Source organism: Macrotis lagotis, chromosome 1 (assembly GCF_037893015.1).
Source record: "Macrotis lagotis isolate mMagLag1 chromosome 1, bilby.v1.9.chrom.fasta, whole genome shotgun sequence".
Lineage (NCBI taxonomy): Eukaryota > Metazoa > Chordata > Mammalia > Peramelemorphia > Peramelidae > Macrotis > Macrotis lagotis.
Window position 1 is genome coordinate 610,410,042 of NC_133658.1, and position 27,758 is coordinate 610,437,799.

At 34.2% G+C, this 27,758-nt stretch overlaps 1 protein-coding gene across 3 annotated transcripts in view; it reads right to left on the minus strand.

Moving 5' to 3' along the window:
• EPB41L5 (erythrocyte membrane protein band 4.1 like 5) overlaps positions 1-27,758 on the minus strand; it is a 121,785-nt gene that overhangs the window by 40,516 nt on the left and 53,511 nt on the right. For 2 of the 3 annotated variants that reach the window (XM_074214978.1, XM_074214979.1), the window contains exons 6-16: positions 26,534-26,578; positions 26,127-26,179; positions 23,278-23,398; positions 23,053-23,140; positions 22,177-22,265; positions 20,097-20,166; positions 17,108-17,277; positions 15,936-16,042; positions 15,333-15,360; positions 10,068-10,110; positions 9,527-9,642 (exon numbers count right to left, since the gene is read on the minus strand). In XM_074214978.1, coding sequence (XP_074071079.1) covers positions 9,527-9,642; positions 10,068-10,110; positions 15,333-15,360; positions 15,936-16,042; positions 17,108-17,277; positions 20,097-20,166; positions 22,177-22,265; positions 23,053-23,140; positions 23,278-23,398; positions 26,127-26,179; positions 26,534-26,578 — 930 coding nt within the window. Of the gene's footprint in view, positions 1-497; positions 6,095-9,526; positions 9,643-10,067; positions 10,111-15,332; positions 15,361-15,935; positions 16,043-17,107; positions 17,278-20,096; positions 20,167-22,176; positions 22,266-23,052; positions 23,141-23,277; positions 23,399-26,126; positions 26,180-26,533; positions 26,579-27,758 lie in introns of those variants that run through there. The other variant, XM_074214980.1, reaches the window with a different exon arrangement.

Below are 27,758 nucleotides of genomic sequence, written 5' to 3' on the forward strand. Positions count from 1 at the left end.
TCTCATCTAAAAATGAGCTAGAAAAGGAAACAGCAAACTACTCAGATTATCTGTCAAGAAAACACCAAATGGGACCACGAAATAGCAATATATGACTGAAAACTGAATAAATAACAAGTATAATGCTATCTGTAATATATTGTATTTTTCTTTATTTTTAAAAAATATTTTCCAATTACTTTTTAACCTAGTTTGACCCACTTTGGCCCCTGTGTGTGTATTTGACAATTGTGTTGGGGAGAAAAAATCCATTTTTTAGCCTGGAGAAACAAGGTTGGGGAACATTTCAAGTAGTTATCATATAGATGAGGAATAACATAAGACTGAAGAGTAAAAAATCTTAAGACAAAATTTGTATTGAAATGAGGAGTAACATCACAATTAATGAAATGGAACATGTCACCATTCACTGAAAAGATTCATGTAGGGGATAAAATTTTTTAAATTTTTTAACATTCATTATAATTTTTACATTTTCTCAAGCATCATCATTACTGGTAAGGTATAGTGGATATTTGGGTATATCATAGATTTCAACATTCCAATCTGTCTAAAGATATTGGACAACACTCCAATTTAACTTTTATTTTTGTGCCAGGACTCCAGCTATTTCAAAGAATATAAGCCAAGAATACTAAATAGTTTTTGCCCTCCAAATAATTTAAGAGAAAAATCTAAGAAGGCAGGTGAGAAATGAGTCTAAAGGAATGTCTGTTTAAATTAATAATTAAACCTTATTTGTTTGATGTTCCATAACAATTAAATAGCTAATTAAATGTATAAAGAATTTTGGTTGTTTTTTAACTTGGGGAGAAATTCAACTTCTTGTTTTCCTTTAAATTTCCAAATCACCACTTTGTCATTCATTTAAATCAAGAGGTGTGAACAATTAAAGAATAGAAAAAGATTCTCAGCAAAGGTGATTTTTGTATAATTACTACCCTCTTACTACTCAGAAAATCTGCTTCCTATCTCTCAGTACAGAAATGGCAAACTAAAAGTAAACATTTCTGACTGCATAGATCTGTTTAGCTTAACAACAGTAATTTGATATAATAGAAGGTTCTATTTAGGATTTAAGGAGAATTGCTAGAAGATGATACATAAAGGCATGGGGGAGGGGGGAAGAACAAAATAAAACCATTACTAGTCTGGTCTTTTACAAAAGGTTGTAGAGCAGCATCTGTTTCTATTTTTTTCTCTTTTTGGTAGCATCCAAACAAGAATTTTATTTATTCATCTTGTTTTAAAGAAAAATCAAGTGTCAAATTTGTCCTAGCACCACCTTTGACAGTTTAGAATTTATTAAAAACTTTTAAAAAGCAAGTTGTACTATTATATTCTGTTTAACATACAATTCCCTTTTTTGTTCTTAGTATAGAGACATACATGTTCATTTTGGTTGGTCCAGTTCAGAACAAAATAACAGCCTATAAATGCTGGTATTAATAAAGAAAATGTAAAGTGGTCATTCTAACAACCACCCCTAAAACCTAAAATTAGTTTTCAGTCAGCCGGTCACTGACCTAATGACCTCACAAAGGAGTGAAAACTAATTCTTTTAAAAGGAACAGGAAGTTATTTATTTTGCTCTTTGTACCTATGACTTTTGGCTATCTTGTTATCAATGCTTAGTAACTTTTAACTTTCTCTACTAGAGTTAAATGTGTTTTCAAAATTGTATCCATCAAGAGGGAAATAGAATAGCTACAGAACAGGCAAGATTCCAGATTCTGCTAATAAATCTGCTGTTTCCAAAGGGCTGCTTTAGCCCTCTTTAGGTCACCCTGCTCCCACAGAACTCCCTATATAACACAGAACATGCATAGTACAGATGCCCAAGCAGCTTAGCCACACTGGAACATTAAACCCTGAGCCTCAACTGGGATTGCAAGCATGCATAGACATGCCTAGTCCAACTGGGAGGAGAATGGAGGAACAAAAATGGTAGGAATGGAAAGAATTACCTATTATGTGCTAGGCACTGTGCTCAGCTCTATATAAACATTATTCTCACTCATGAGAAAATTTTGGTAATTTAGTACAAGATAATTAGAGTGGGGGAGAAACTGGAGGTGGGAAGGTTAATTAGGAAGCTACTGCAACAGCTTGGAATCAGGAAGGCTCATCTTTATGAGTTCAAATCTGGCCTAAGACACTATTGGTGTGACCCTTAATCCTGTTTGCCTCAATCCTTAAATGGAAAGAAGTAAAGGAAAAGGCAAACACTTCCATCATCTCTGCCAAAAAAAATTCCAAGTCAGTAGAACATGAGTGAAACAACAAAAAAATGGCAATAAAAGCCCAAGACAGAAGTGATAAGAGATTCAACTAGGGAGGTGCTAGGTGAACAGAAAGAATAGGAATATTATCAGAGATTTTGAAAAAAGAGGAACACCATTTGGCAACTAACTGGATCTGTGGAATGAGAAGATTTCAAGATGACAACAAGGTTGCCAATACATGTGAAGAGAAGGTGAGGGTGGTGCAGTCCAAAGATCTTTGAAACTATGCTGGGGTATTGGTCATTTAAATCCAGTGAATGCCTCACTCACTCACTATAACCAAGCTAAATAGTTCTAATATTACATTCAAAGTAGATTCATTAAAATGATACACTTCATAGTGGATGAAATTACAAATAACTTTTCAAATTTATGCATGGTAAAAGGACAGTTTTATTTCATCTTCTTAGAACCATAACAATTACAGCTTATGCATTAGTTTTCTAAGTGATCATCTTTCTATATGATCTTCTGAAACTACTGAAATAAAAGAGATGGTTTGACCTAAGCATCAAGAAAATTACTTAGGAGATAGACTAGATAAAGTAAATGGACTAGGGCAAAACAAAGAAAATATACCAATTGGGAGGCTCTTACAGGAATATAGATTTGCTTTCATTTTATTTTCTATGGCAATAGTATATAAACCAAAGGACTATGACAACCTGAAACAGAATGGTGGTAGTAGTAATAAAATAGAAAACAAACTTGAGAGATGCTTCAATGGTAAAACTAGACCAGTTTTGGCAAAAAATATGAGAAGAAAAAGTGAAACAGGTGCATTTAAGGAAAGTGATAATGCCATCAGCAGCAGGAAATAAATTCAAAGGGGGGGGAAGAAGAAATATTGAGTTGTTTCAAATATAATGAGTTTGAGGTGTCACCAAAATATACAGTAAGAAATCAACAACTGAATGTGAGATCATGAAACTGGTCCTATCATTTTCATTGATATAATTGAGTCATGGCTGAGGAAACTCCTACTAATCTATCTTTTAAGAACAATAAAAAGGTTTTAAGTGTAATCAAAAGGTAGGATATGAATCCAAGTCTGTTGAGTACACAAAATGCTGCCTTTCATATCAAATAAAGATATGACTAATGAATTTATATTAATAAAAACCATGGCAATTATTTTCAAAGGCACAAAGCCAAGATATATGTCATTTTTTTTTTTTTGGTTTATGAAACTGGCATCAGCTGAAGATGACTTCATAGGGACTTTGAGTATTCTGAGAGAAGGTTTTTTAACCTTCCCAATTGCTAAGACAACAGAGAATGTTCACACTTTTGTACTTGTGAACTTGTTAAGACATTTAAGAGCAAGAAAAGAAGTTGATTCCAATCTCAGACACAGATGTAAATAGCATACTCAAAAAATAAAGACCTAGTAAAGAAACTGGCCAAAGAAACACAGTATATAAAAGATATACTAAAGGACTGTTTTGTAAGACATGTTCCAATATACCAATTGAGAAATTAAAGTTTTGCCCATAACTACTCATCAAGAACCAACTCAAACTATCTCCTGCCAAGCTTTGTCTTCAGGAGGATCCCTTCTGTATTTTAATAAATTTATAAATTTTTTTTAAAATTTACAAAAACACAGAAAACTTCAGTATGTAAATTTATGTCCATGGAAATTCAGGGTGTTATCTCCAATAATACAAGAAAGTAATCAAGAAAAGATGTTTGGGCTACATATCATTATTATTATTATTATTATATATTTCATAATAGGAACATGGATTTTAGAGCTGCAAGGGACTATAGAAACAAGTAAGTTCAATTTTATCATTCTAAAATCCCACATTCCCACTAGGAAAAAATGAGTAATCTATCAGCAAATGTAGATGTGGGAAGAAATTTTCAAACATTTTATGATGAATAAAAAATTGAAATAAAAATAAATCAATGGTTAGAAAGGCTCTGAAATCTGTTTATTTAAGAACAGGTAGGTAATTTAATCAACTGTATCCCCTAAATCTTACTATCTCTATAAAGCAGGAATGGTCATTACTGATTTAATTCACAAGAACATTAGGATTAATGACCCTGCTAAACATTATCATTAAATCAATGCAAATTTAATCACATGCCAGGCTTCACTGAATATAGCAGTGTTTTATAAGTGGTTAATTTGAGCATAACCAAACAATTAGTTGCAGGAACTCATTTTTGATTTATTCTCCTAGTACAGAAGAGGGCCTTTAGACTTGGTTCAACTCCAGATTAAGACATCTTTTAAATATAATAAGTAACTTCAGTTCTCTTCAGTTCTTGTTGACAATATTAATTTAAAGATTATCAAAAGAAACTGTTCTGTTTACAAGTCAGTTATAAAATTTTCCTACTTTTAAGGAGAAGGTATATGGTATTTATAGTGTCAGTGAGAAAAAAACAACTTGGGGTTGTCTCAACTTTAAAAACAGTAATAAACAGATGTTAATTTTAATGATAATTTGGTTTTCTAAGTCATTATGTGACCTAGCCTGCAAGGATTCATTTCTGTTTGAGTTTTATATTTCCAACTAGCATTCATTAACAGGATAATTATGAAAAAGAACAGGATTATCTGTTTATAATAGTGCATGTACTTACTAAAACTGGGAAAAAAAATGACACAGATTTTCCAAGCTAAGTAGGAAAAGTATGTTGTGAGTTCAGAAAATCTCTGAAACTGTAAGAAAATTTGAAAGGTTCAGGAGAAAGAAGGATATTAGATATAATACTGATCTGCTTCTAGAAATCGAACCAAATGAGTATGACAAAGTCATGATAGAGAATTCCAAGAACCAGAACTGATGTCCAATCTGCTTCCATTACAAAAAAATTTTTTTTAAGTTTGAGAGTATAAAGGATACCTATAAGAGTATATTCCACTGGATCTGACAGAATATGAATCTAATGCTAAGATAGAGAAAACTTTCTCAACATCTCAAAATGGTAGAAAACAAAAAAAGTTTATTCAGCAGCAAATTTCACTAACTGAAATATTTTATCAAAATTATTAAGAGTAGATTAAAACCCTATTGTAGATATTTCTAAATGACTGATTACAAGCAGCATTTTTATTTTTTAAATTAATTCACATTCTTTCCTTTAATATATATAATAAACAATAAAATAAAAAATCTTTAGATACACAGATGAATTATATGTCATTCCTTCCAAATTAAGGGTTTTTTTCATTTTCTTCTCCCAAACAAAAAATCTAAGATATTTTTACTATGAGGTAAATGAACCATATATGTGAGTATGTACGTGTGTTTGTATATGTATATACATACATACACTCGCACAACTACGTACACACATAGACATATTTATCCAAGAAACCTGCTAAGGCACACATGGATCAATAAAGATCTAAGATACTTAAATCAAGGAAACTTTAAAATTATGCATGCCCTTTTCATTGCAAGAACACTTAGCATTAATGTCTTCTTATTCCCTTTTTAAAAAGGGATCAATACAAAAAAGCACCACACAAAGGGAAACTTGGCACTTCAAACTGGCTTCCCCTCCATTTCCCTCAGTTTGATTTAAGGCATATTAGTGAAAAGTACACCACCAGATTGGCATCACAAAAGCAGTCTCAAGGCCTTAAAATCAGGCTAACCACCAATTATATTTCAGTCATGGCTGCATGGACAGTAAAATCAACATCACGATGGACTCCTGAATTCTTCACATTGCGTTCATGGACAAAGTCAGTGTAGTTTCTACAAGCAGCCTGGGGTGGTGGCAAGGGCCCTGGGCTCCACTGGCTTCCACCACGTTGACAGCGGTCACTGGCATCAGACAGCCTGGATGGTTGGGGAGTGGGAGGGGAGTACAGTTAGTCATTAGAAAAAGACAGGGTGGAAAGTACAAGAGGCAAAAGACAGGTGACAAAAGGGAATGTAGAAAAGCAAGAGTGTGCCAAGTGGAAACATACAAAACATACAAAAAATGACTCATACAAATTCATATGCATAAACTAACCCCTTTATTACTGCCATATTACAGATGTCATAGAGCAATGTTGAGACAATAGAAAAACGCTGGATTACACATGGCAGTATTAAAGGTCATAAGTGGCAACTCAAAAAAATATAGAAACAAATTTCTATTCCATGCAAACACAAGAACTTGAAAAAACAATAGTCTCTCACTCAAAAGAAGCAAGGGCATAAGCATAGAATGAAAGCAGATTTCCCAAGTGCAAACAAATCAAGGTTTAAGAAGCAGATATCACTAAAGAGAAATGTTATCTGTCACATTGAACCTGTATCTGATACTGCAATCTAAGAAAAAATGTTTGGGTATTTGATAAAGTTAAGAAAGTTCACTTTTCTTAATTATGATTTTTGCCACAAGGACAAAAGCAAGCACGGAAAGCATTTTGGAAGCACCAGTCTTAAAACAAGAAACAACTTGGAACCCCGATAGTTGAATTTTTAGTTGAAGCTTTAATTGTTTATGAGGAAATAATTGATAGCATAAATTGTAGTATAACACCAATGATATGCTATGGAAACACACACACTACAGGAATATATCAAGAGCACCATTGCAGGGGTGGCTAGGTGGCACAGTGGATAGAGCACCAGCCCTGGAGTCAGGAGTCCCTGGGTTCAAATCCAACCTCAGACACTTAATAATTACACCTAGCTGTGTGGCCTTGGGCAAGCCACTTAACCCCATTGCCTTGCAAAAAATCTAAAAAAAAAAAAACCCAAAAAACTGAACTAGCACTGGGGAATTCAATCATCATTAAAATAAAACATAAGGTAAAACTTATCAGGCACAGGCAATGTAATCAGATTCCCTGCTCCTTTCCAGAAAACAAAGTTGATTACATTTATTAGTACATGCATTAATCTGCTTAGCAATCACAATCAAGAAGAAACACAGAGAAGTATATAAAATTTAATGTGTTAAACTCCCTTATTAATACTAATAGTCCTCCTGTAGAAAGGTATTATTTGCTAAATGCAAAAAATTTTTTACACTAAGAAACAAAAAATATAGAACAGATTTTAAAATACATTAGAATGTATTTTCAAAATGGATACCTCTAACACTACATACTAAATTACAGTAAAACCTACATTATTCTTCAGATATTCAATAAATAATGTGCAATGAACTTGGAACTTTGAAGTGAACTTTATTTTCTTTGATGGGGTACAATGTTTGTTCATCTAAGCTGACTGAGTGGATACTGATTCAATCAGAAAGGTTTCAAGTGCAAAAAATGATTCTAAAGTGCCACTTTTTCTATGATCCTCATTTTTCCCAAATAGGGGCAGCTTAAAAATCTTACATCCACCATTGTGACCATTAACAATCCAAGATGGTGTCACTTGGCAGGGAGTGGGAGGTAAAGGGGTGAGATGTGCATAGGTAGTGCTTTTATTTTGAAAAAGGAAGGCTTAACTTCTAAATCCTATGTATCCCAATCTTACCACTGTGACTCCCCATTTTTGAAAGCGTTGAATTTTTATTTGAAAATTCTACCAATTCACTCATTTCTAGAGGAGGTCTATTTTTATCATTTCTTTAAAACAAAGAAAAAAACCCAAACAACAACCAACAGTCAAGCATATGCTGAAGAAATGAATCAGTGATGGGCAGCAGTAAGCAGTAAGCATTTTGGATTAAAGGCAGAAAAATCCATCAGCTCTCAAGATATAACAGCATACATTCAGGTGCATCCCTTTAATTAGGCACAAGAGGACTCATTCTGTTTGGTCAATGTCATCCCTTTGCTCCATTCCAACCTAGAAGATCCCAGCACAATATATACATATAAGATGACACACAGCTCCAAATTGTTCTTTCTTTTTTTTAAAACACCTAAAACTCATTATATCTCTCCTCTTTCTGACAGTCATTTTTACTTAACAGGAATAACAATTACATTTAGAAGACTTATTTATCTCTAAGTAGAAGTTAATCACCTCAATAAATATAAGAAAGGGTAGACTACCCACTCATATGCCTTAAAAGTAACAAGGTTCCAAAGACTGACCTGGTATCTATTTCAAATGAAATATTTGAGTACAATATCCTAGAAAATAAACCGATGTAAGCCTATGTTCTAGGCTTTGGAATAGATGTCATGCCATAATTTAAAATGAAGAGAGCAATGGTGAGGAGAGGTCAACTAAATCTGATATTCAGTAGTCTTAATTCAAAAACATTTAGACTTAAATTAAAGAAAAAAAGACTAGGTCAGATCCATTTGGAGCTGAAGTCAAAACATACCCAACTAAGGAATTACCCAGTGTCCGCAAAGCACCTTGCAGTTAGGCCAAAAGAAAAGTTAAAAAAAAAAATCAAATGGAAAAGACTGAACAAAAATAATCACCAACCACCGTTCTCCCACCACCGAGAAGGAAGAGTCGCTTGCATAAAGAGCTGAATGAAACCTTGAGATCACCACAGACAACCCATTAGGTTTCAGATAATAAACAAACTAAGAGCAAGAAAGACAAAGAAAAATCCATTTGATTATCTATTTTTGTCTTCACAGACTAACATAATGGAATACATGCAGCACCCAATACAGACAACCCAAATTAAATATTGCTAAGGAAGCTTATCTTGCTTTCATTTCATTTTCTTGAGAAAGAAAAGAACCACTGATTATATACCCAGTAGGCAAACTATTCATATCTTTGTGCTTGCTATCAATCTTGGGGGAAAATGTAAAATAGGAAGAATTCAAATAATTAAAAAAAACCTGTTTACATCACCTTTAATTGCCTTTCTTTCTTTAGAAAGTACTACTTCTGATTCTACATGGCTGGATTTTCAAGCCTCTGTTTCTTCTCAGTGAAGCTTGTTTTCCCTTAGCATCCTCTTTGGAGATCTCTTCTAAAATTTTCTATTCATGTTACTTTGAAAAAGTAACTTCTATAAGTAACAAATAATGAACATCTATCTATTTGAAGACATTTTTTTAGCTGAGGTGAAGCTTTTCAGAAAAGGTACCATGAAAGAGCATCCTTTAAGGAAAAAATAATGCAGCAAGTCCTTGAAGCTAAAAGAGCAAGCAGTCAGGAGGTCTTTCACTGAAAGCAAGCAATCTCTCTGATCCTTCTCACCTACAAAATGTCATTAGACATTCACTTTTCTATTCACAAATATGAATAGTTTGTCTTTAATAAATCACAAATTTAGAGTAAAGTTAAGTATTTGGATTGCATGCATACAAGGAACATTTTCTCTGAGGTCAAGGATTTACAAACCATTTCCTGTCATGGTGACTTGTTCCTGGACTCCTTGGTAAATTCTCTATCTCCACCAAAATGGGACCAGAAGGAATGGATGAGATTACAGGCATAACTGATCTTGTTCCCCTAACCTTAGGAAACAAAACATGAAAATAATCATATTACCTAAATGTTTTACAACAAGCATCCAACATCTAGAGGAACACCAACAGGGAAATAAATTATCAAAAGTAAAATACTGATTGTATGACAATGAAAATAGTATTTTTAATCTTATTTCTCTTAGTAGAAATAAGGATTTTTAAGAATGCTTTATAAAGATGTCTTTTTCACATCTACTAAGTCAGAAAGCAAAATTGACAAATAGGGATGGTGACTTGCCTAATGTGGAAGGACTGGAAACAGACCTTTGAGATCCCTAATATATCAGACCATTGCTTCTAATAAATATGGCGGGCATGAGTATGCAATAATAGAATAACATACAAGAGGAAAATTTACTGGTCTAAAAATTCTTGGGGTTTAATGTATTTCAAGAACTATAAGATGCTCTTACTTGTTGAGATCCATTATTCTGGGTTGAAACATTCTTCTGGAGACTACAAAGGAAAAAAGAATTCAATTTTATCAAATTACAGAATTTATAGTTACCAATAATTCTATTTAAATGGGTGAAGATTTATATATACAGATATACAAAGAGAGTGTTTTTTCAATTAAGTTAATTAACATCTCTATACTTCAAAATATATTAGGAGGAAACATTTGCTTTTAAGTTGAGGCTTGATTCAATTAGCAATGACTGAAAGTTCTAGAATTTTCTTCTGCCTAAGGCCATGACAAATTCCCATAATCCCTCTTCTCTCTTCAAATGTGATTTATAATGGACTATGGTACCAAATTTTGCCAGTAAATGATACCTTATGACACTCCTTTGTCAAATGTCACCTTTGCACCATTCAGTGTTAGCTTCAAAACTAGAATTCACAGTGAATCTTACTTCCAAAAATGTATAAAAAACAAACAGAACTGATGCCTGGAGGAACCATCAAGTGCCTATACTTCTCTAACCATACACATGGCCCTTTAAGTCTTCTTTAATGGTTTGCTTCATTATACATTACAGATTTAAAGCTGGAATGATCATTTAGAGAGCCATTCATTGACACTTTAGAAATGAACTACCTAAAACCCAGGGAGAATAAATGATTTTGCCAAGATCATCCAGGTAGTAAGTGGTAGAAGCGGAATCTGAATCCTATGGACTCCAATGGTTCCAAATAAACCATATCATTTTCCCCTTCCTTTCCTAATCCTTATTTGTTATTTTGATAAAGTTTCCTACAGCTGGGTAAATAATTATTATGACAATTTTGAAGGTTTGAGTAGATTACACATTTACTATTTCCTCTTTACTTAAGTTGCACTAATTTCCAATTAATCAATGTTTATTAAGCACCTATTGCATGCCACAATCTTTACTAGGCATCAAGGATAGAGTGGAATCAAGCAAAGTTAAGTCAGTGCTTTTGTTCAACTCACTCAACAAACCGAAAATGCCCCAGACCAAATTATAATTAGGAAAGACAAGAAAAAAAGCAGTCCCCTTCTAGTTCAGGGGAGTGTGGGAAGATAAGACATGTTTGTGGACAAGAGGCCAGGGACTGAGTAGGAGGACTACAAGCAGCAGAGAAGGGAGGAGCAGCAACAACTAAAATATCCTAGCACCCAAGGAAAGGAAGAGAACTAAGGCTGAACAGCAGGAATGAAGTATAGGGGAAGAAAAAGATCCTGGAGGACCCCTGAACCCTGCAAGGAGGAGGAAATGAGTGTTGCCAGCTGGCAGCTATTGCCCTTTTTCCCATGTCTCAGTTTTAAGGTGGAGAGATGTGACTGCAATTACAAGTCAGAAAACATGAGCCCTAGTTGTACACAGAGCAAGAAACAAGTTCCAAAACCTTAGCTATGTGGGTCTGAGTTCAAGAGCACAAAGAGGTTCTAAATTAAGTTTGAGCCTTGCACATAAGCCTGCAGTGGAGTAACAAAGGCAAGAAACCAAAATCAAAGGGGAGTCACTCTGAACCTGCAGAGCATTATAGTAAGTGACCAGTAACTGAGTTCAGAAGTTGTGTACTAAAACTTACTCATATACAAACCAAAAGAGACAAGTCAGGTCAGCAACAAGCAGAAGCACTGAAAAGTTAAGACTCCCTGGTCTGAGTTGTAAAAACAGAAGGAAAATAAAACAACAACAAAAAGCCAACTCAACCAAGACATTCATCCCCCGCCACCCACCCCAGGAGTACAGTTCATACTAACAAAGTCAAGAAACAAGATGATGAATGAGCAAGATGATGAAGGAACAAAAACAAAACCCCAACCATAAAGATCTACTTAAGTGACAGGGAAGCTCAAGATACAAAGATAATGACTTAAAACAGCTAACATCAAGCCTCAAGGGAAAAAAAAGCCCAAAAAGAACTCTTATTAAGGCAAGATAATTTAATAGTCTCAGACATCTGAAACTAGCTATGTGACCCCTGGAAGTCACAACCCCAGCTGTCATGTAAAAATAAAATAAACAGAATCAATGAATTACCAAAATACAAAACAAAACAAAATCCAGAAAGCCAGATCAAGGAAAAAATACTTCAAATACCAAGTAGGTACAGTTTCTATTACTGTGGAACCACAATAAGAATCAAATAAAATTTAGAATTAGAAGCTATTAGAATACAAAAGCAGAAGGCTTATACTATATTTTCTGAGGTATTTTTTTTTTTGGTTTTTGCAAGGCAATGGGGTTAAGTGACTTGCCCAAGGTCTTGCTAAGTAATTATTACATGTCTGAGGCTGGATTTGAACTCAGGTCCTCCTGACTCCAGTTTTTTAGATGATTCTCTAAGCATATTATCATATCATATCATCTGAAAATATTGATAGTTTTGTATACTCACTGCCTGTTCCAATTCTTTCAATTTCTTTTTCTTCTCATTGCTACGGCTAGCATGTAGGTCACACAGCTAGGTAATTATTAAACATCTGAGGCTGGATTTGAACCCAGGTCCTCCAGACTCCAGGGCTGGTGCTCTATCTACTGCATCACCTAACTGCCATGGGCTTATACTATATTTTGAAGAATCCTGGGTTCAAGTCAAGAATAACAATGTTAAACTCAGTATAATCTTATTAACAGAAAAAATACCAACTTATTTAAAAAGAAGACTTTTTAAAGTACTCCTGATGAAAAGACCAGAGTTGAATATAAAATAGTTAAAGATCTCTGTTTCTTTAGAGTGATGACTGCTAAATTTTGTGTGTTTTACTGTGGTTTCACAGTACTTGAATCATCTTACTCCCCCCCCCCCAAATCTTAACCAATAGGGAAGTAGGAGGGAAAGGAAGGAAGAGAAAGGGGATGGGGAAATAAAAGGAGTGAGTAAATTAATAGAGGTAGTGCACAGAAGTAAAACAGCCCCTTGAGCAGGGAACATGGTAAAAAAAGAGGACAAGAAAATAGTATAAAGGGAAAATATACACTATATGTAAATGTTCTAGTAAATGTGATGGAATGAACTCATAAAATGGGAAGATAGCAGAATACATTAAAATTGAGACTCCAACAACAATGTTGTTTACAAGAAATATCCTTGAAATAGAAGACACACATTGGTGTTAAAATAAGGGGTTAGAGCAGAATCTACTATGCCTTTAAGCTTAAGTAAAAAAAAAATGACAAGAGTAGACAATTATGATCTCAGCTAAAGTGAGGCCTTTCAAGGACTTTACATGCTACTCTTTTAAGAATAATAAATTGGCTTAAATTAAGTCTATTTTGGAATGGTTTACCCTTATAAAAATCATGTTCATTTTCTTCCAAGAATGCTAAGGAAGTACCTCATAGTGGAAACAACACTGGGCAAGGTTAGACTAGAAAATGTCTGAATGAGTCCCTTATGAGTTCTAGACTTGGATCCATAGAGATTTCCCTTTCTAAAGTGTATCATGCATTAAATGGAAGGATGGTTTTCTTCTTACACTATTCTGATTCATTTTTTTTCTTATCAGCATACTGCCAACCTCATACATAATTTTACTTTCAAATTCTCTCTATTTTCACTTTTCTATCTTCGAAGGCTTGTTCCCTTCCATATGAGCAAAACATTTCTGGAGGCTGAATCATTCTGCACAATACAAGGTCAGGAAGTTTTTTAGGTCAACAATGTTGTGGCTCTGAATAGTCTTCTACTTGCCATGGTTCAATGAAGCAAAAATGTGCAGCAAACATATGTATAACTGCAACAGTAACGAGTCACTATGAATATCAGAATGCAGAACCAATGAGATTAACCATGATTCCATGACTTTCAAAAATACATTTCCCTCTCTGATGAGACCATTTCCTCTGGTCTTATTTTCAAGATCATTCTATTAAGTAATGGTGGATGGGTTCGATCATTAAATACTAACTAAATACAAACACAGAAAAAACCCATAGATTTATTATCTACCTATTTACTTTTTGTTTGTTTGCAAGGCAATGGGGTTAAGTGACTTGACCAAGGTCACACTAGGTGAAAATGTCTGAGGTCCTCCTGATTTCCAGGTAAGCAAATTTGAAATCATTTTTCCAGACAAATTTTTATAGAACTTAGGCAGTTATTTCCAAATGTCTAACTTCCTTTTGATATAATTATGATAAATGTTTATTTTTCCGATTTCAATTTTAAACCCATCTTATAATGTAGGTGCTATTCATTTAAAGAGGAACAGAAAAAACAATAATCTTTATGGGTTTTCTCCTAATGAAAAAATGCCTAAGAGTCAGAAAACATTTCTTATAACTTTCTCTGTTCCAGGCACTGTGCTAAAGAGATGGAGATACAAAGAATATAAATAGTCTCTGCTCTGCAGGAGCTCCCAGTTTGATGGAGGAAGTCTCTGTGTGCAAACAAGACAAATCCAGAATAAAGTGATTTATCCAAGGTCTCTCAGGGAAGTACTAAGTCATACTAATAAGTCCAAACTATCCACTACAGTCTCTAAATGCTATACCTATAAATGCTGTGTGTGTGTGTGTGTGTGTGTGTGTGTGTATTAAAATATATTAAATGGTATCAGGGGTACATTCTATCAAGCTGTATTTGTACACACATACATGGATATGTCTTTATCTCTGCAACTACCTCCAACCCTTGTAATGAATAAAAGAAAAAGAGAGAAAATACCATTAATTAAAATATTGGTAGCCAAGTCTAATATTATATTCACTGTTTCACATCCATAGACCTCCAGCTCTCCAGTAGCAGTAGCAGTAGCAGTAGCAGTAGTAGTAGTAGTAGTAGTGCAATACCAGCATGTATCACAATTGATCAGTCGTTCCCTAGGCCATGAGCATCTATTGTGTTTATAATTTTTGGCTATGAAAAGGAAATGTTGCTGTGTATATGCCTCATAACATAATGTTTTTTTAATTATTTTTTTCTTAATATTTAAATCTAGTTCCTTTTTCAAGTTTATTAGAATTTACCAAAAAAATACACGTTTAGTAAATATGAATATATAGGGGAGGCAGCTAGTTGGATATAGCCCCGGCCCTGGAATCAGGAGGACCTCAGACATTTTCAAGTCACTTAACCCCATTGCCTTGCGAACAAACAAAAAGTAAATATGTAGATAACAGATCTAGTAAGCACAAGTAAAATAAGACTGATAACCACACTTTCACAAGTGCAAAAATACCATGTCTATAAGAGTCATTAGTTCCAAAAGCATAACATTCCAATTTTAAAAGTTAAATTTGATGTAAAATATTGCTCACCTGGATTCTTCAGGTTTTACTGCATTTGCTGGAAATTAGGGGAGGAAAAAAATTAGCTCCAATTAATATTACAAACATTTGACTGCTCATCCAAGACAAAAAAACTTTACTTGAAAAATGTTTTTTTTTTAATAAAAGATTATTTATTTTGAATTCTACAATCTTTTCCCTAATCTTGCTTCCCTCCCCCCACACCCACAGAAGGGGGACACATTAGTGTTAAGAAAAGAGTTATTAGCATTACTGTTAAACAATTAGGCACTATTCAGAGAAGGACAAGTACATCAAATTTTCAGTCTCTTGAAAGTAGGAATGATAAAGGCAGGACAGGTGTTATGAATCAACTGAAGAGATGAAATAGATTCAAATCTCTGTGACAAGAATGTCACAAGTTCCTATACTACTAAATGGGGACAATGCTATTTTTCCCTTCTATCACAACTGAATTAATTACAGTGAAAAAGGATTTTAGTTTGGAGATTCAAGGATAACTATCTTTAGATGTGATACTATGATCATGTAACCAATATTTCTAAATATCTAAACAAGATATGTGAATTAATAGAAACATAATGATGAGGAATTGCAGGAGAAATGATCTACCTCTTGTCTGTAGTGTTCGTCGGGAATACCGCTTGCTTGGTCGTCTTTCAAAGGATGTTGACCTTCTTGCTTTATTGGTTTTTGTGGTCTGATACTCAGTTTTCCCACTATAATAAAGTGAAACAAATTATGGGACACAAAAGTGAATCCTCAGTTGAGAATAACCTAATATGTACTGGATTGACAGACACAAGTGCCAGTTCATTTTCAAATCCCCAGTTTAGGTTTCCTTCACTTCACATTTAAGGGATTACCAGTGGCTTTGAGATTTTGTGACAGGCATGGTAACAGGTTGAGAAAACATATCCCAGAATGGTATAGGTGTAGGTGACAGCACACTAAGTTTGGTTTTGAGAAAAAAATACCATAAAGAAGGGGGGGAGAAGAGAATTTTAAGGAGTGTGGCAGACATAAGGGCAAACTATTGGGGGGGGGGGGGGTCCTAAGCCTATAAAAGGGATCTGGAATGCCAGTGGCAACAAGTACTTAAGGATTCCCAGGGCAAGATGTAATGGATGACCTGGCTGGGCAGCACACATGAACAGAAATTACAGATAGGGTACAGGAAACAGTTTCAAATCAAACCATATTATTGGATGCTCCTTTCAATGCAGTGAATGCATTCCTTGCTCTTGGACCTCAGTTTCATTACAACTTATACATTTGTATGTCTTAAAAGTACATGAATTTTCAAAATGCTCACAGATTGCCTTGGTTGCTGGTAGGTGTATTCTGGTGACCCTAGGAGAAACCCTGAGTGGGATACCATCTCTCTAAATGGAGATGCTATTCCTGAGAGGGAAAAGCCTCCAAGATTGTGGACAGCAGGACAGTGTTTAATTGCTATAAAAAACTATGATTTAAAATTATCTTATCACTTCAGGCATTCTCTTACAACTTTGGGAATACAGTGGTGGGTAGAAAGGAAATTTATATTACCATATCCCAGTCCATGTTTATCTTAGGGATAATTTAATAAACACGACTATCTCAAGTCCAGATGACTCACCCTTATTAAGTGATTTAAAACTAATAACTGCAAGAGACTGACCTCCAGTGAGAAGAAATTCTGTTTCATAAGTCAGTCAATAAGAAATAGACTGAACTACAACTCCAAGTTCTTCTACATTTGAAGATTCAAATAAAGACACCAAGTATATCAGGGAATTGACCTGTATCTGAAACGTGAACCTAAACGAATAAATCCTGATCGACTAGACCCCTTCTGGACGGGTCCTCTGAGACGAAAAAAAGCGTGATGCTCCACAGCACATTTCCATAAATGTTTGCAAGCTTTGGGGTGCTCCAGTCTAAAGACAAATGTGTGCTCCTGCTCTTTACCCTGAAAAAGAAAATGTATTACACAAGACAGGTTTATTAGGCAAAATATAAACCATATTGAGTTACAAGTTCAAATAGAAATATTTTGCACTTATTTTATCCAACTATCCAGCTTGTTCTCAACTAAGACAAACTAAGATAAACACTTGTTATCTTCCAACTGAGTACAAAGGAGTTTAAGGAAAGTGGGTTCAGGTTTCTATACAGTATAAGGTTTCCCACCTATTTTGCCTAGGTGATCCCATTGAACAGATTTGTATATAATAAAAAACTCATTATGACAAGAATAACTAAGATGAGTCATTGTAAGAACATCATCTAATTCAACCCTACCCTTTAAGATGAAATTAGTCTACTTCTGTGGGGGAAAAAAATGCTGTTAAAATGAAAATATCCAAAGTTAAGTTAAACCATTATCTTATGTGGCCTACAGTTGATTGCTCTGCTATGTTTCCAGGCTATAACCTGGACTCAGAATTGCTACTGGCAAGGTTTACTAGCATTTCATTACTGGTTACTCTTCCAAACTCTTCTAAAATTTCTACAACATTCAAAACTAAAGAAATACATAACTTTGGGGACAGTTAGATGGCATAGTAGATAGAGCACCAGACCTGGAGTCAGGAGAATCTGAGTTCAAATATGTCTGTAGGCAATAATTACCTAGTTGTGTGACCTTGGGCAAGTTCCTTAATTCCACGTCCAAAAAAGAGAGAAATATATAGACTGATTTTATTTGCAAATTAAAAAAACTGAAAAATTCATACAACTAAGATAAAGATTATAATATCAATTTAGTGTTGAGAGGATCAGTCTTTAAGAAACAAAACAGCTAAAATCATAATCCATATATATTAAATAAAAGCCTATTAAGATATTTACTTTTTTTAAAAGGCTAATTTGGCATCACCTTCACATTTAAATTTTTCTTTTCACTACATTAGTATTGATCCACTTTTAAGTTACTGTGACTGAGTCATCACACAAGAAATCCAAAATAAGTACACTGAAGACAAGTGATCAGAATCTAAAACTTAAATCAAAATTCAGAGTACATTTCAAATACCCTTAATGACAAAAAGGAAAAAGATTATTCAGTACAGAAAATTTCCTAGTCCTTAAAACAAAAATTTTAAATTTCCATTGCCTTCTCCCAACTAGAAAAAAATTGAGGCGTATTATATTCACACACAAGAGGCCTTCAGTTGCTGCAGAGTGACCACAGCAAAATTTATATAACCTTACCAAGAATAGGCGATTGGAAAATGCATGGATAACATATATTAATTCTGATGATATCTTTACTAGGAAGAGCAAAAGAATGATTGGGATAACTCCAGGCTTGTATCTAGAGACCCAGATTTTAAAAGGATTTACTGAGAACCATAACACAGAAAAATGGGCAAAATATCACCTCACTGCATGGATGGGTTACTTGCTTGACCACACCAGTTACAATTACAATTCAGACACAGTTATGAGGAGCTAGAATCTGCTTGAGAATATTGGGGCAATCTCTCAATTTTACAACTCTGAAAAAAGGAGTTAAGAAATTGAGTATTTCAATAATTTCATTTTAAAGAGTAGTACACTAATTAATGCTTATGTGGTTGATAAAAAAAAGAGAACAAAAAGTAATACAATTTAATTTGAGAATTATTTATTAGCTTCCTACTAACTATTCAAGTAAGTGCAAACATTTATTAAGCATATAATACATGTGAGGATAATAAAACACTATTGATTCCTTCCTTAATGGAGATTCCTCCTTAATGGATGAAGAAGTAAATAAAAGATAATTTGAAGAGGGAGAGAGAGCAAGAGCAATAACAACTAAGGGAACCAGAAAAGGCTCCTCTGAGTCTGAGAAGCAAGGGCATGGAGAAGAGTGTGAAATACTGATATCAGAGAGCAGTCAGGAAATCATTAATACAATGTGTAAAAGGAATATTATGAAATTCTCTGCAAGAGAGACTGGAGAGTCCATTATCAGCCTGGGGAGCACTTTAAATGTCAGGCAGAGGAGTGGGAGCTGCAATCAGAATGCAGTGAAGAAGTGCCCGAACTGTTTATGTGAGGTGAGACATGTAGATCAAGCCATTATATGTTTATCATTCTAGGTGCTGGGACATCAAAACAACAACAACAAAAAAAGGTCCTTGAAAAAAGTGGGAGAAAAGGGGTAGGTAAAGTGGTGTAGCGGATGAAGCACTGGCCCTGGAGTCAGGAGGGTCTGAGGTTAAATCCAGCCTCAGAAACTTTAATGATTACCTAGCTGTGTGACTCTGGGCTAGTCACTTAACTCCACTAACTCACCAAAAACATGGGTATGCTTATAGATACCATAGAAGTGGTAGATAACAAGAGTCTGGAAAAAAAAATTAGGTGATACAAAGTTATTATTGAAAAATAAAATAAGCAAACAAGTTTGTGGCAAATAGGATAAAGAACACAGAGGAGTTAGCCTCCCCAAGAAAGGTCAATTCTTCAACAAAGGCTGATTTAAGTGAGGAAAATGGGTCATTTCCTCAATAAAATAATAGACATTGTCCTTTACTAAGAGAAAAGAAGGAATGATGAGAGAAAAGTTTTGGAATAAGAATCTTGGGGATGAATAAATAATGAACAGCAATCTAAAAGCAATATGTAGCAAGTGTATTAATATTGTGCACAAGATATAAGGGAGAAAATGTTTCATATGTTAATTCATTACAAAAAAAGTCTGTGTATCTGAATACCTAAAGTGATTGGAAATCACTTAGCCTTGGATTATTTTTCAGTTATTTTTCAGTCCCATGGCAGTTCATGAAAATTTCCTACCTGTTCATCATCTTCCACAACCACCAAAGTTAATTTGTTCTTCTTGAAGTCCAATCTGGTAATCTTGGGCCTATAAAAATAAGTAGATTAAAAATACATAAAAAGGGGGCAGCTAGGTGGCACAGTGGAAAGAGCACCAGCCCTGGAGCCAGGAGTACCTGAGTTCAAATCGGGCTTCAGACACTTAATAACTGCCTAGCTGTGTGTGACCTTGGGCAAGTCACTTAACCCCATTGCCTTAAATAAAAAATTAAAGTACATATAAAGGCAATTAGAATACAGCATAATAAGTAACTTATTTCTTAACCTATAAAATAAAATGGGAAAACTGAACAGCATGATGCCAAAAGTCCTTCCCAACTTCAGTACTCTCTTGTTCTAAGTCAATTTCACAAATACTGAATTGTGAATTTAAAAAAATATGTAAAAGAAAAAACCGACTGATTAAAAACTGTAAAAAGAAAATATCTAAGATAGAGAGTACCTCGTATTAAAAGATCCCATGGTTGCTGTGAGCACATGAGACTGAAGTCATATCCTTCACCAACAAATTCCTCCCCAATCCCCACGTCACTTTGGAAAGTTACTTGGATGTTCCCCAGGGCAGTGGACTATTAGGATTAGAAAGCTGCATGCTAAGTGGCAGGGTGAAAACTTCTCAAATCAAAATAAGTTTCCCTAGTTTCTCTATGGTATGTACTAGCTCTCCCCATGGAATATCTTCACTTTTGTATTTGTATCCTTTCCCCTTAGCATATTCCTTATAGGTACAGTAAGCACTAAATAAATGCAAAACCCGATGTTGCAGCATTATTGCAAGCAACTATAAATACAGAAACAAACATATTATGAATAGAAATAGGGAATTAGCCTTAGAGAGTTGCCTAGATACCTAGATAGTTTTGCATCAAATTCAAGTCAGAGATGAATCATTGACAAGAAATTAACAAATTAACATTATCTATGTTGCACTGCATTTTTATTTATTTTTCCAAACATTTCCCAAATACATTTTCATGTGACTCAGGCTACCAAGGGAGCTTTATTTGTCACCCTGAAAATTTAAACTTGTGTAGGATCCCCAAATCAGGTGGGATTTGGTCTACCAGATCTATCTGGATATAAAGCCAGCTCTTTATCCACTATAATATATTATAAACATTATAATAATTTTGCTCCTAGGAAAGCAGCAAAGTTTTAAAAAAGCCATAAAAAAAATGCAGAGACTATAAATCACACAAGTACATAATGCCAAATATTATAGGACTTTACCACCTAACCCTATTCTGTCTCAAAGTTGGTATACAGTAAAAAGAGTACCTAATATGGAGTAACAGAATGAGTTCAAATTCAAGCTCTGGGATCCAGGCAAAAGCTATTGAAGCTCTCTGGACCTCAATTCTTTAATCTATAAAACGAGAGGGTTGGAATAGGTGTCTTTTGAAGTCCCTATTACCTCTTCACTTATAATGCAACAAAAGTTCCCTCATTCTATTTCGGGGTCTTTTTTTATGGGGGGGGTAATCTATGGTAATATAAATCTCTATTTTGATAAATAAAATTAATGAATAAAAGAAATTTACTTTATACCAACAGGGGTCAGCCAACTATAGCTTCCAGGATTCCATTATGGCCAGTAAATCATAAAAAATAAGTTGCCAATTTGGTACTCTTAAGAATTTTGTGCTTAAATACCAGCTGTTAGACCTATGGCAAATCACTTAACTATTCTAAGTCTCAGGAAAATCTAAGACTATAAATGGGTTGAGATGTGTATCAGTAAAGGGATAAATTCAGTTTCTTGATATGATCTGACATACTCTTTATACATCTTTATAATGAATTTGGAATCTATTACCAGAAGCCTATTATTTAATCACCTGAATTTTGGTTCACTCCTTATGATTTTCGCTCTTTTGGTAAATGATTTAAAATTTAAAATTTTAAATTTTGCTCTAAAAGACAAATTAACATACTTCATGTTTTTGGTTTTTTTTTTAGCATTGAGGAATGTTCTTATTGCATTCAAGTAAAAAAAGCAGCGTGATATGTCTTTTAACTTGCTTTAAAGTAGGCTTACCAAAAGAATAATCCAATTTTGGTCTCTCCTTCAAATACAAGGACCCCTGTAGGAGTGAGTCCTAGACTATAGTCATTTCCATCTCGAGCCTAATTTAAAAAAAAAAAACGAAAACACATTTTTGTACAATATTAATCATATATATACAGGTTTATAAAATATGCATTCACAGAGTTTTCAAAGGAAAGCAAAAATTTTATTTAATGATTCAACCACTAGAGTCACAAGACCCCTTGCATATTCTATATGCCTGAGTAAATCAGGAAAAATATAAAAAAAATATTATTGGTAAATGACAGGAAAATACTATTCTTTCATTTGTTCACTGGATTAACAAGTCCCTTCAAAAATAAAAGCATTCCATCTTGGTTTCAGAATTTTATTTTTCTTGGGGAAGTGTCTAATTTCTGAATTGAAAAATGAAGAGATTTAACTATGTAACTAGTCAAAAAGCAAACCCAAAGCATGGACTTAAGTGCTCTTTCATTAATCCATTCAGGATAAATTAATTAATCACTACTCAGTCAAAGACAACATGCATGAAACTGCAAAGACCTATAATTTTGTGGATATGGATGGTATTACCTTCATAAACGCAGATTACAACCTCTTTGAAACTTTGCAAATTGTCTTAGAAAATGCTAGAGCCAAAATATTCACATTTCAGCCAGTCTAATATTGGTCATCTTCTAATCTAGATGATTCTTGGACAGTAAAAAAAGGAGCTCCAAATGGCCTGCACACAATTCATTGTAATTATTTCAAATGAGTCATTGTGAGTCATTTTAAATATTTCAAAATATTCTAGAACTAAACATCACATTTCAATAAAAAGGTACAGGAAAAAAGGGGAAAGTATCTCAAAGATCCACTTGCCTTTACTACATGCATATCCACTCCATACATCTCTAGCCATTTGGCTTTGTTCAAATAGTTAGTCTCAGCCTGTGCTGGTGTTTGCCCCCTGAAATCGTCAAAGGGGGGGTGGGGGTGGAGAAAGGAAAAAGGAATCATCAAAACCTGAGAAATATCTCAAAATAAAGATTAAATAATCATTTAAGTACATAAAGAACAATGGTCAATGTATGCTAATGCTGGTACCTGTATTCTTTCCATTTCTCAAAAATGGCTAGCTCCATCTCTTCTGTCTGAGTGGGGACAAACCTGAATTCAGACACAAGCTCAGGGCCATGTTCAGCAAGATCGTAGTCACCAAGTTCAGCTACAAATATAACAGTTACACAAAGTTATAATTTGTTCAGTTAAAGTCAGGCTACTTTAGGCTAAATGTGTCTTTAAGGTCAGCTTTATCAACATAAAATACTACTGAAATTGAAGAAATCATTATTTGATAAAACAAAGCATTATACAAAATTCAAGTCAATTGACAGACATCAACTTCTACTATGTGTAAAAAAGCTGCAAGGGTTGACAGAAAAGTCTTTTAGACCTAGAGTCAGGTAACTTAGGTTTGATTATCCTAATTAAGTCATTAAGTTTCTCTGGACATTAATTTCGCCATTTATAAAATTATATAGAAATGACTTCGAGAAATGACAGGAAAGGGAAAAGGTCTGGAGCTGTGCCTCTTTAGTGTGCATTCAACTCCCAACCACACCAGTGTGAGCACAAGATCTGAGATAGCTAGCAGCAAAATGGTCTTGTGGGACTAGGTTATTTTCCAAGTGTACTAAAGAACTGCCACACTCCCCAACCCAGAAAGTTGTCTCCTAATTGTCCATAATGAGACAGGAACTGCTGAGTTCCCAAGGGAGAAAGTTTGCCTTTATGATCCATCCCATATACACCAATCTCAATAACACATGTCCCAGAAAAAGAATACCTAGGGTCAGAGGCAAACATGGGCCCCATTTGGTCTGGTGGCTATAGAGACTGACACTCTTGTCATGTTCATTACGTCTAATTCCACTAAACTTTGTTTAGTTCCTGTGTCTCCTTTCTGCAGAACACCTAGTCAAAGCATCTATCCATTAATTTCTTCAGGAAAATGGATAAACTACAGACTATTTACAAAGATCCTATTATATCTAGCATCAAACTAACCCTGACAACTCATCAAGGTGAGAAGATAACTCTGAAGGATCATTTCAAGTTGCAAAGGCTTCAATAATACATGCAATGTCTCTGGGGTACCACCTCATACTTCTCAAACTAGCCAATATGACCAGAAAGGACAATGATTAATGGTGGAACAATCAAGCACAATTTTGAGATTTCTGTGATGGAGAATACCATCTGTATCCAGAGAAAGAATTGTGGAGTTTGAACAAAGACTAAGGACTATTACCTTTAATTTAGGGGGGAAAAACTGATCTTATGTAATCTTGCTATCTGTTTTACTTTATTTTTCTTCCTTAAGGATATGATTTCTCTCTCATCACAATCCATTTGGATCAATGTATACCATGGAAACAATGTAAAGATTGGCAAATTGCCTTTCGTGGGGGTGTGGGGAGGGAAGTAAGATTGGGGGGAAATTGTGAAACTCAAACTAAATAAAATCTTTAAAATAAAAAAAAGGCAAGGAATATCACCTGAGAGTCAAACTATGTTAAGATCAGAAAGGTATACACTAAGGTATGGGGGGTGGTTGGTCAGCAACTATGATTTCTAGTGAATTCTCAAGAATAAAATCATTAACGTGCAGAAAAGTTAAAATGCAATCCCTGCCATCAATGAACTTATTAAATATGCATTGCATTATGGAAAGAATCAGAGATTGAATCAAAGGGCTCTTCCACTTAGTATTTGGGAAAACTTGCTCAAGTTACCTATCTAGTTTCCTTATCTATAAAATAAAAAAAGATAGAATAGTTCAATTCTAAGTTTTCATTTGGTTCTAGCCATGTGATCTGGAGCATTACTCCAGACCATCATCAGGGTACATCAGAAGAGATCTTTTAGCAGAGAAAAATAGAGCCAATTCTTAAAGACAAAAAGATACCTTCTTAAATTACTTTTACAAAATTAAGAGATACTTTCAAAGTATGTCAAGCTCACTTCAGTGGTATATGTACTAAAAACAAAAAACCAGGTGATAGAAATTGAGTTCAGTATACTACTGTAAAAGCCTACAAAACATACGGCTATTCCAGAGCATTTGTATTTAGAAGACAAAAACCACAAGATAAGTATGGGTTATGTCCCAAAAGCCTTAGTTTTGAGCTATTAAAATATTGCTCCTTGAAATAATCTATACAGTAGCATTTAATTTCTGCATGGGTTATATCCCAAGAACCCCATTTCAAACCATGGATAATATTAAACCCTAAACAGTTTCAGCTTTATCTTTTAATATCCATGTTAAATTTACTGTATAGTTCTGTGCTCTTTCCATTCCTCCCATTGCCCCACTCTGTCCCTTCCAGTTCCCTCCCACTCCCCTAATAGGTATGTCTTCGGATTCTTTGAACTCCTGTACCACATGTCTGACTCCAGCCCCCAATGTTCCTTTAACTATGTGCCCTGCCTCCTGCATTCCTCAGAATTCATTGTAGGTCTAAGGTAACCAAATACATGGAAAGTGAATAAGGGGCAACTATTTACCCTGTTATAAATCTATCCCTTAAGAACATTTATCTTACTTCTTTTTGCTCCCCTGGTACTCCATTTTTGAAAGGGGGGAAAAACAGAATAGCAGCAGATAACATTACTGAAAGCAAAGAAACACATATGGTTGAAATGGTAATAAAATACAGGTTTTAGAAGAAGACAACTTAAATTTCAGGGCAGTTAGTTGGCACAGTGGATAGAGCACCGGCCCTGGAATCAAGAGTATCTGAGTTCAAATCCACCCTCAGACACTTAACCCCACACTTCCTTGCAAAAGAAAAAAAACTAAAAAAAAAAACCAAAACCTTTAAATTTCTAGATAAAAACAACCAAAAAAGACTAGGATAAAATACCCTTTATCAAGAAGAAAAGCTCACCTTGTAACGTATAAGCTGCCAACTGGACTGCTGTGTCAAAAGGACATTCCAATCTAAAATCAAAATAATGATGCTTAAAAATGAGTTTCTTTAAAGGTAAGCCTTTAATAGAACTTTTGGGCAAGGCTTAAAGGAGCAAAATGGGAAAACAAAACACCTTATCATAGAATTTCTATATCAGAGATAAACCTGGGTCTTGAAATTTTTTTCTTCCCCCAAATATTGCTAACTGATAAAATAATTGGTTTCCTTTATGATTATGTTATATTATAAATTTAGAAACATGATTCTAAAACAGGATCAATAGGCCAAACAGGGTTATGACACAAAAAAATCTTAAGAACACATGTTCTATTAAAGATTATTTTTCAAAAATAATTTGTAATTCAAAAGTATTTAATACTTACTTTCCACTGAGAATATCTTGTTTTAATTGAAGAACAAATAAATACCTAGAAAAGGAAAAGGCCAACAATTTCTATTATTTAAGCATTTCTTCTAAGCAATAATCCAATTCCCTAGGTGAAGAGAAACAATCTTAAAAGAGAATACACATTTTAATAAAAGAAATCTCAACTTTTTTTCTGGGATATACTAGAGTAGGATCAAAAACAGAGCCAGAAAAGAGGCAAATGTATCATTTTGAAGAAGAGGAAACTGATTTATAAAGTAAACTGATATATATAAAGAAGTTCAATGATTTGTTCAAGGTTCCCTAAGAGGAAATTTGAATGTTGTTTCTTTAAATCTAAATTTATTTCTTAAACCACCAAACCACACTGCCTACAAGTTACTTGGAAAACCTGTAGGAATAGATTATTTAAATAAAAGCTTTTAGCTGTATATTGTAGTCCTTCAATTTAAGGAACTAATTCCATGATCTAGATTTGTAACTTGCTACATAATCATCATTTTTATGCCATTTTTTAAATGGAAGATGTAAAGACATAAGGACACTGGAATTGAAATTCGCAGGTTATCAGTTTCATATGTACATACCCTTGCTATTGGATCACAGCAGGATGTCAAAACATGTCTGTAATCTGGTCAAGTTTTCTATATCCCTATCATCAAGATACCATAAATAAAAATGACTTATGAGTGCCATTGTTTGGTAATCTGAACTTTTCTTGGCATTGTACTTCTTTAGGATTGGAATATTTTCCAATTTGCTGGCATATTTTATTTTATTTAGCACGAATTTACCTATCTGAGTGAATGGGCAAGTTTAACCCTGTTTGCCTTAGTTTCCTCATCTGTAAAATTAACTGAAGAAACCACTGTGGAGTGGCAAACCACTCCAGTATCTCTATCAAGAAAACCCCAAATGGAGTCACAAAGAGTCAGATGTAAGTGAACAACTAAACTACATCCTCCAATTATTCCAATTAAAGAGAAAAGAGTTTTCAACATTCATTTTTTGGAAAAAGAGTTTGCAAAAGAGTTTAACATTCATTTTTCTCCCCACCTCTTAACAGTGGATAATCTGATATATAGTTAAATATATATAACTATACAACAACATTTCTTATAGTACAATAGCATTCTATCACAATCATAAGCCATAACTTGATCAGTCAGTCCCTAGCTTAAGGGCATTCCCTTCAATAACCAATTCTTTGCCACTATCTA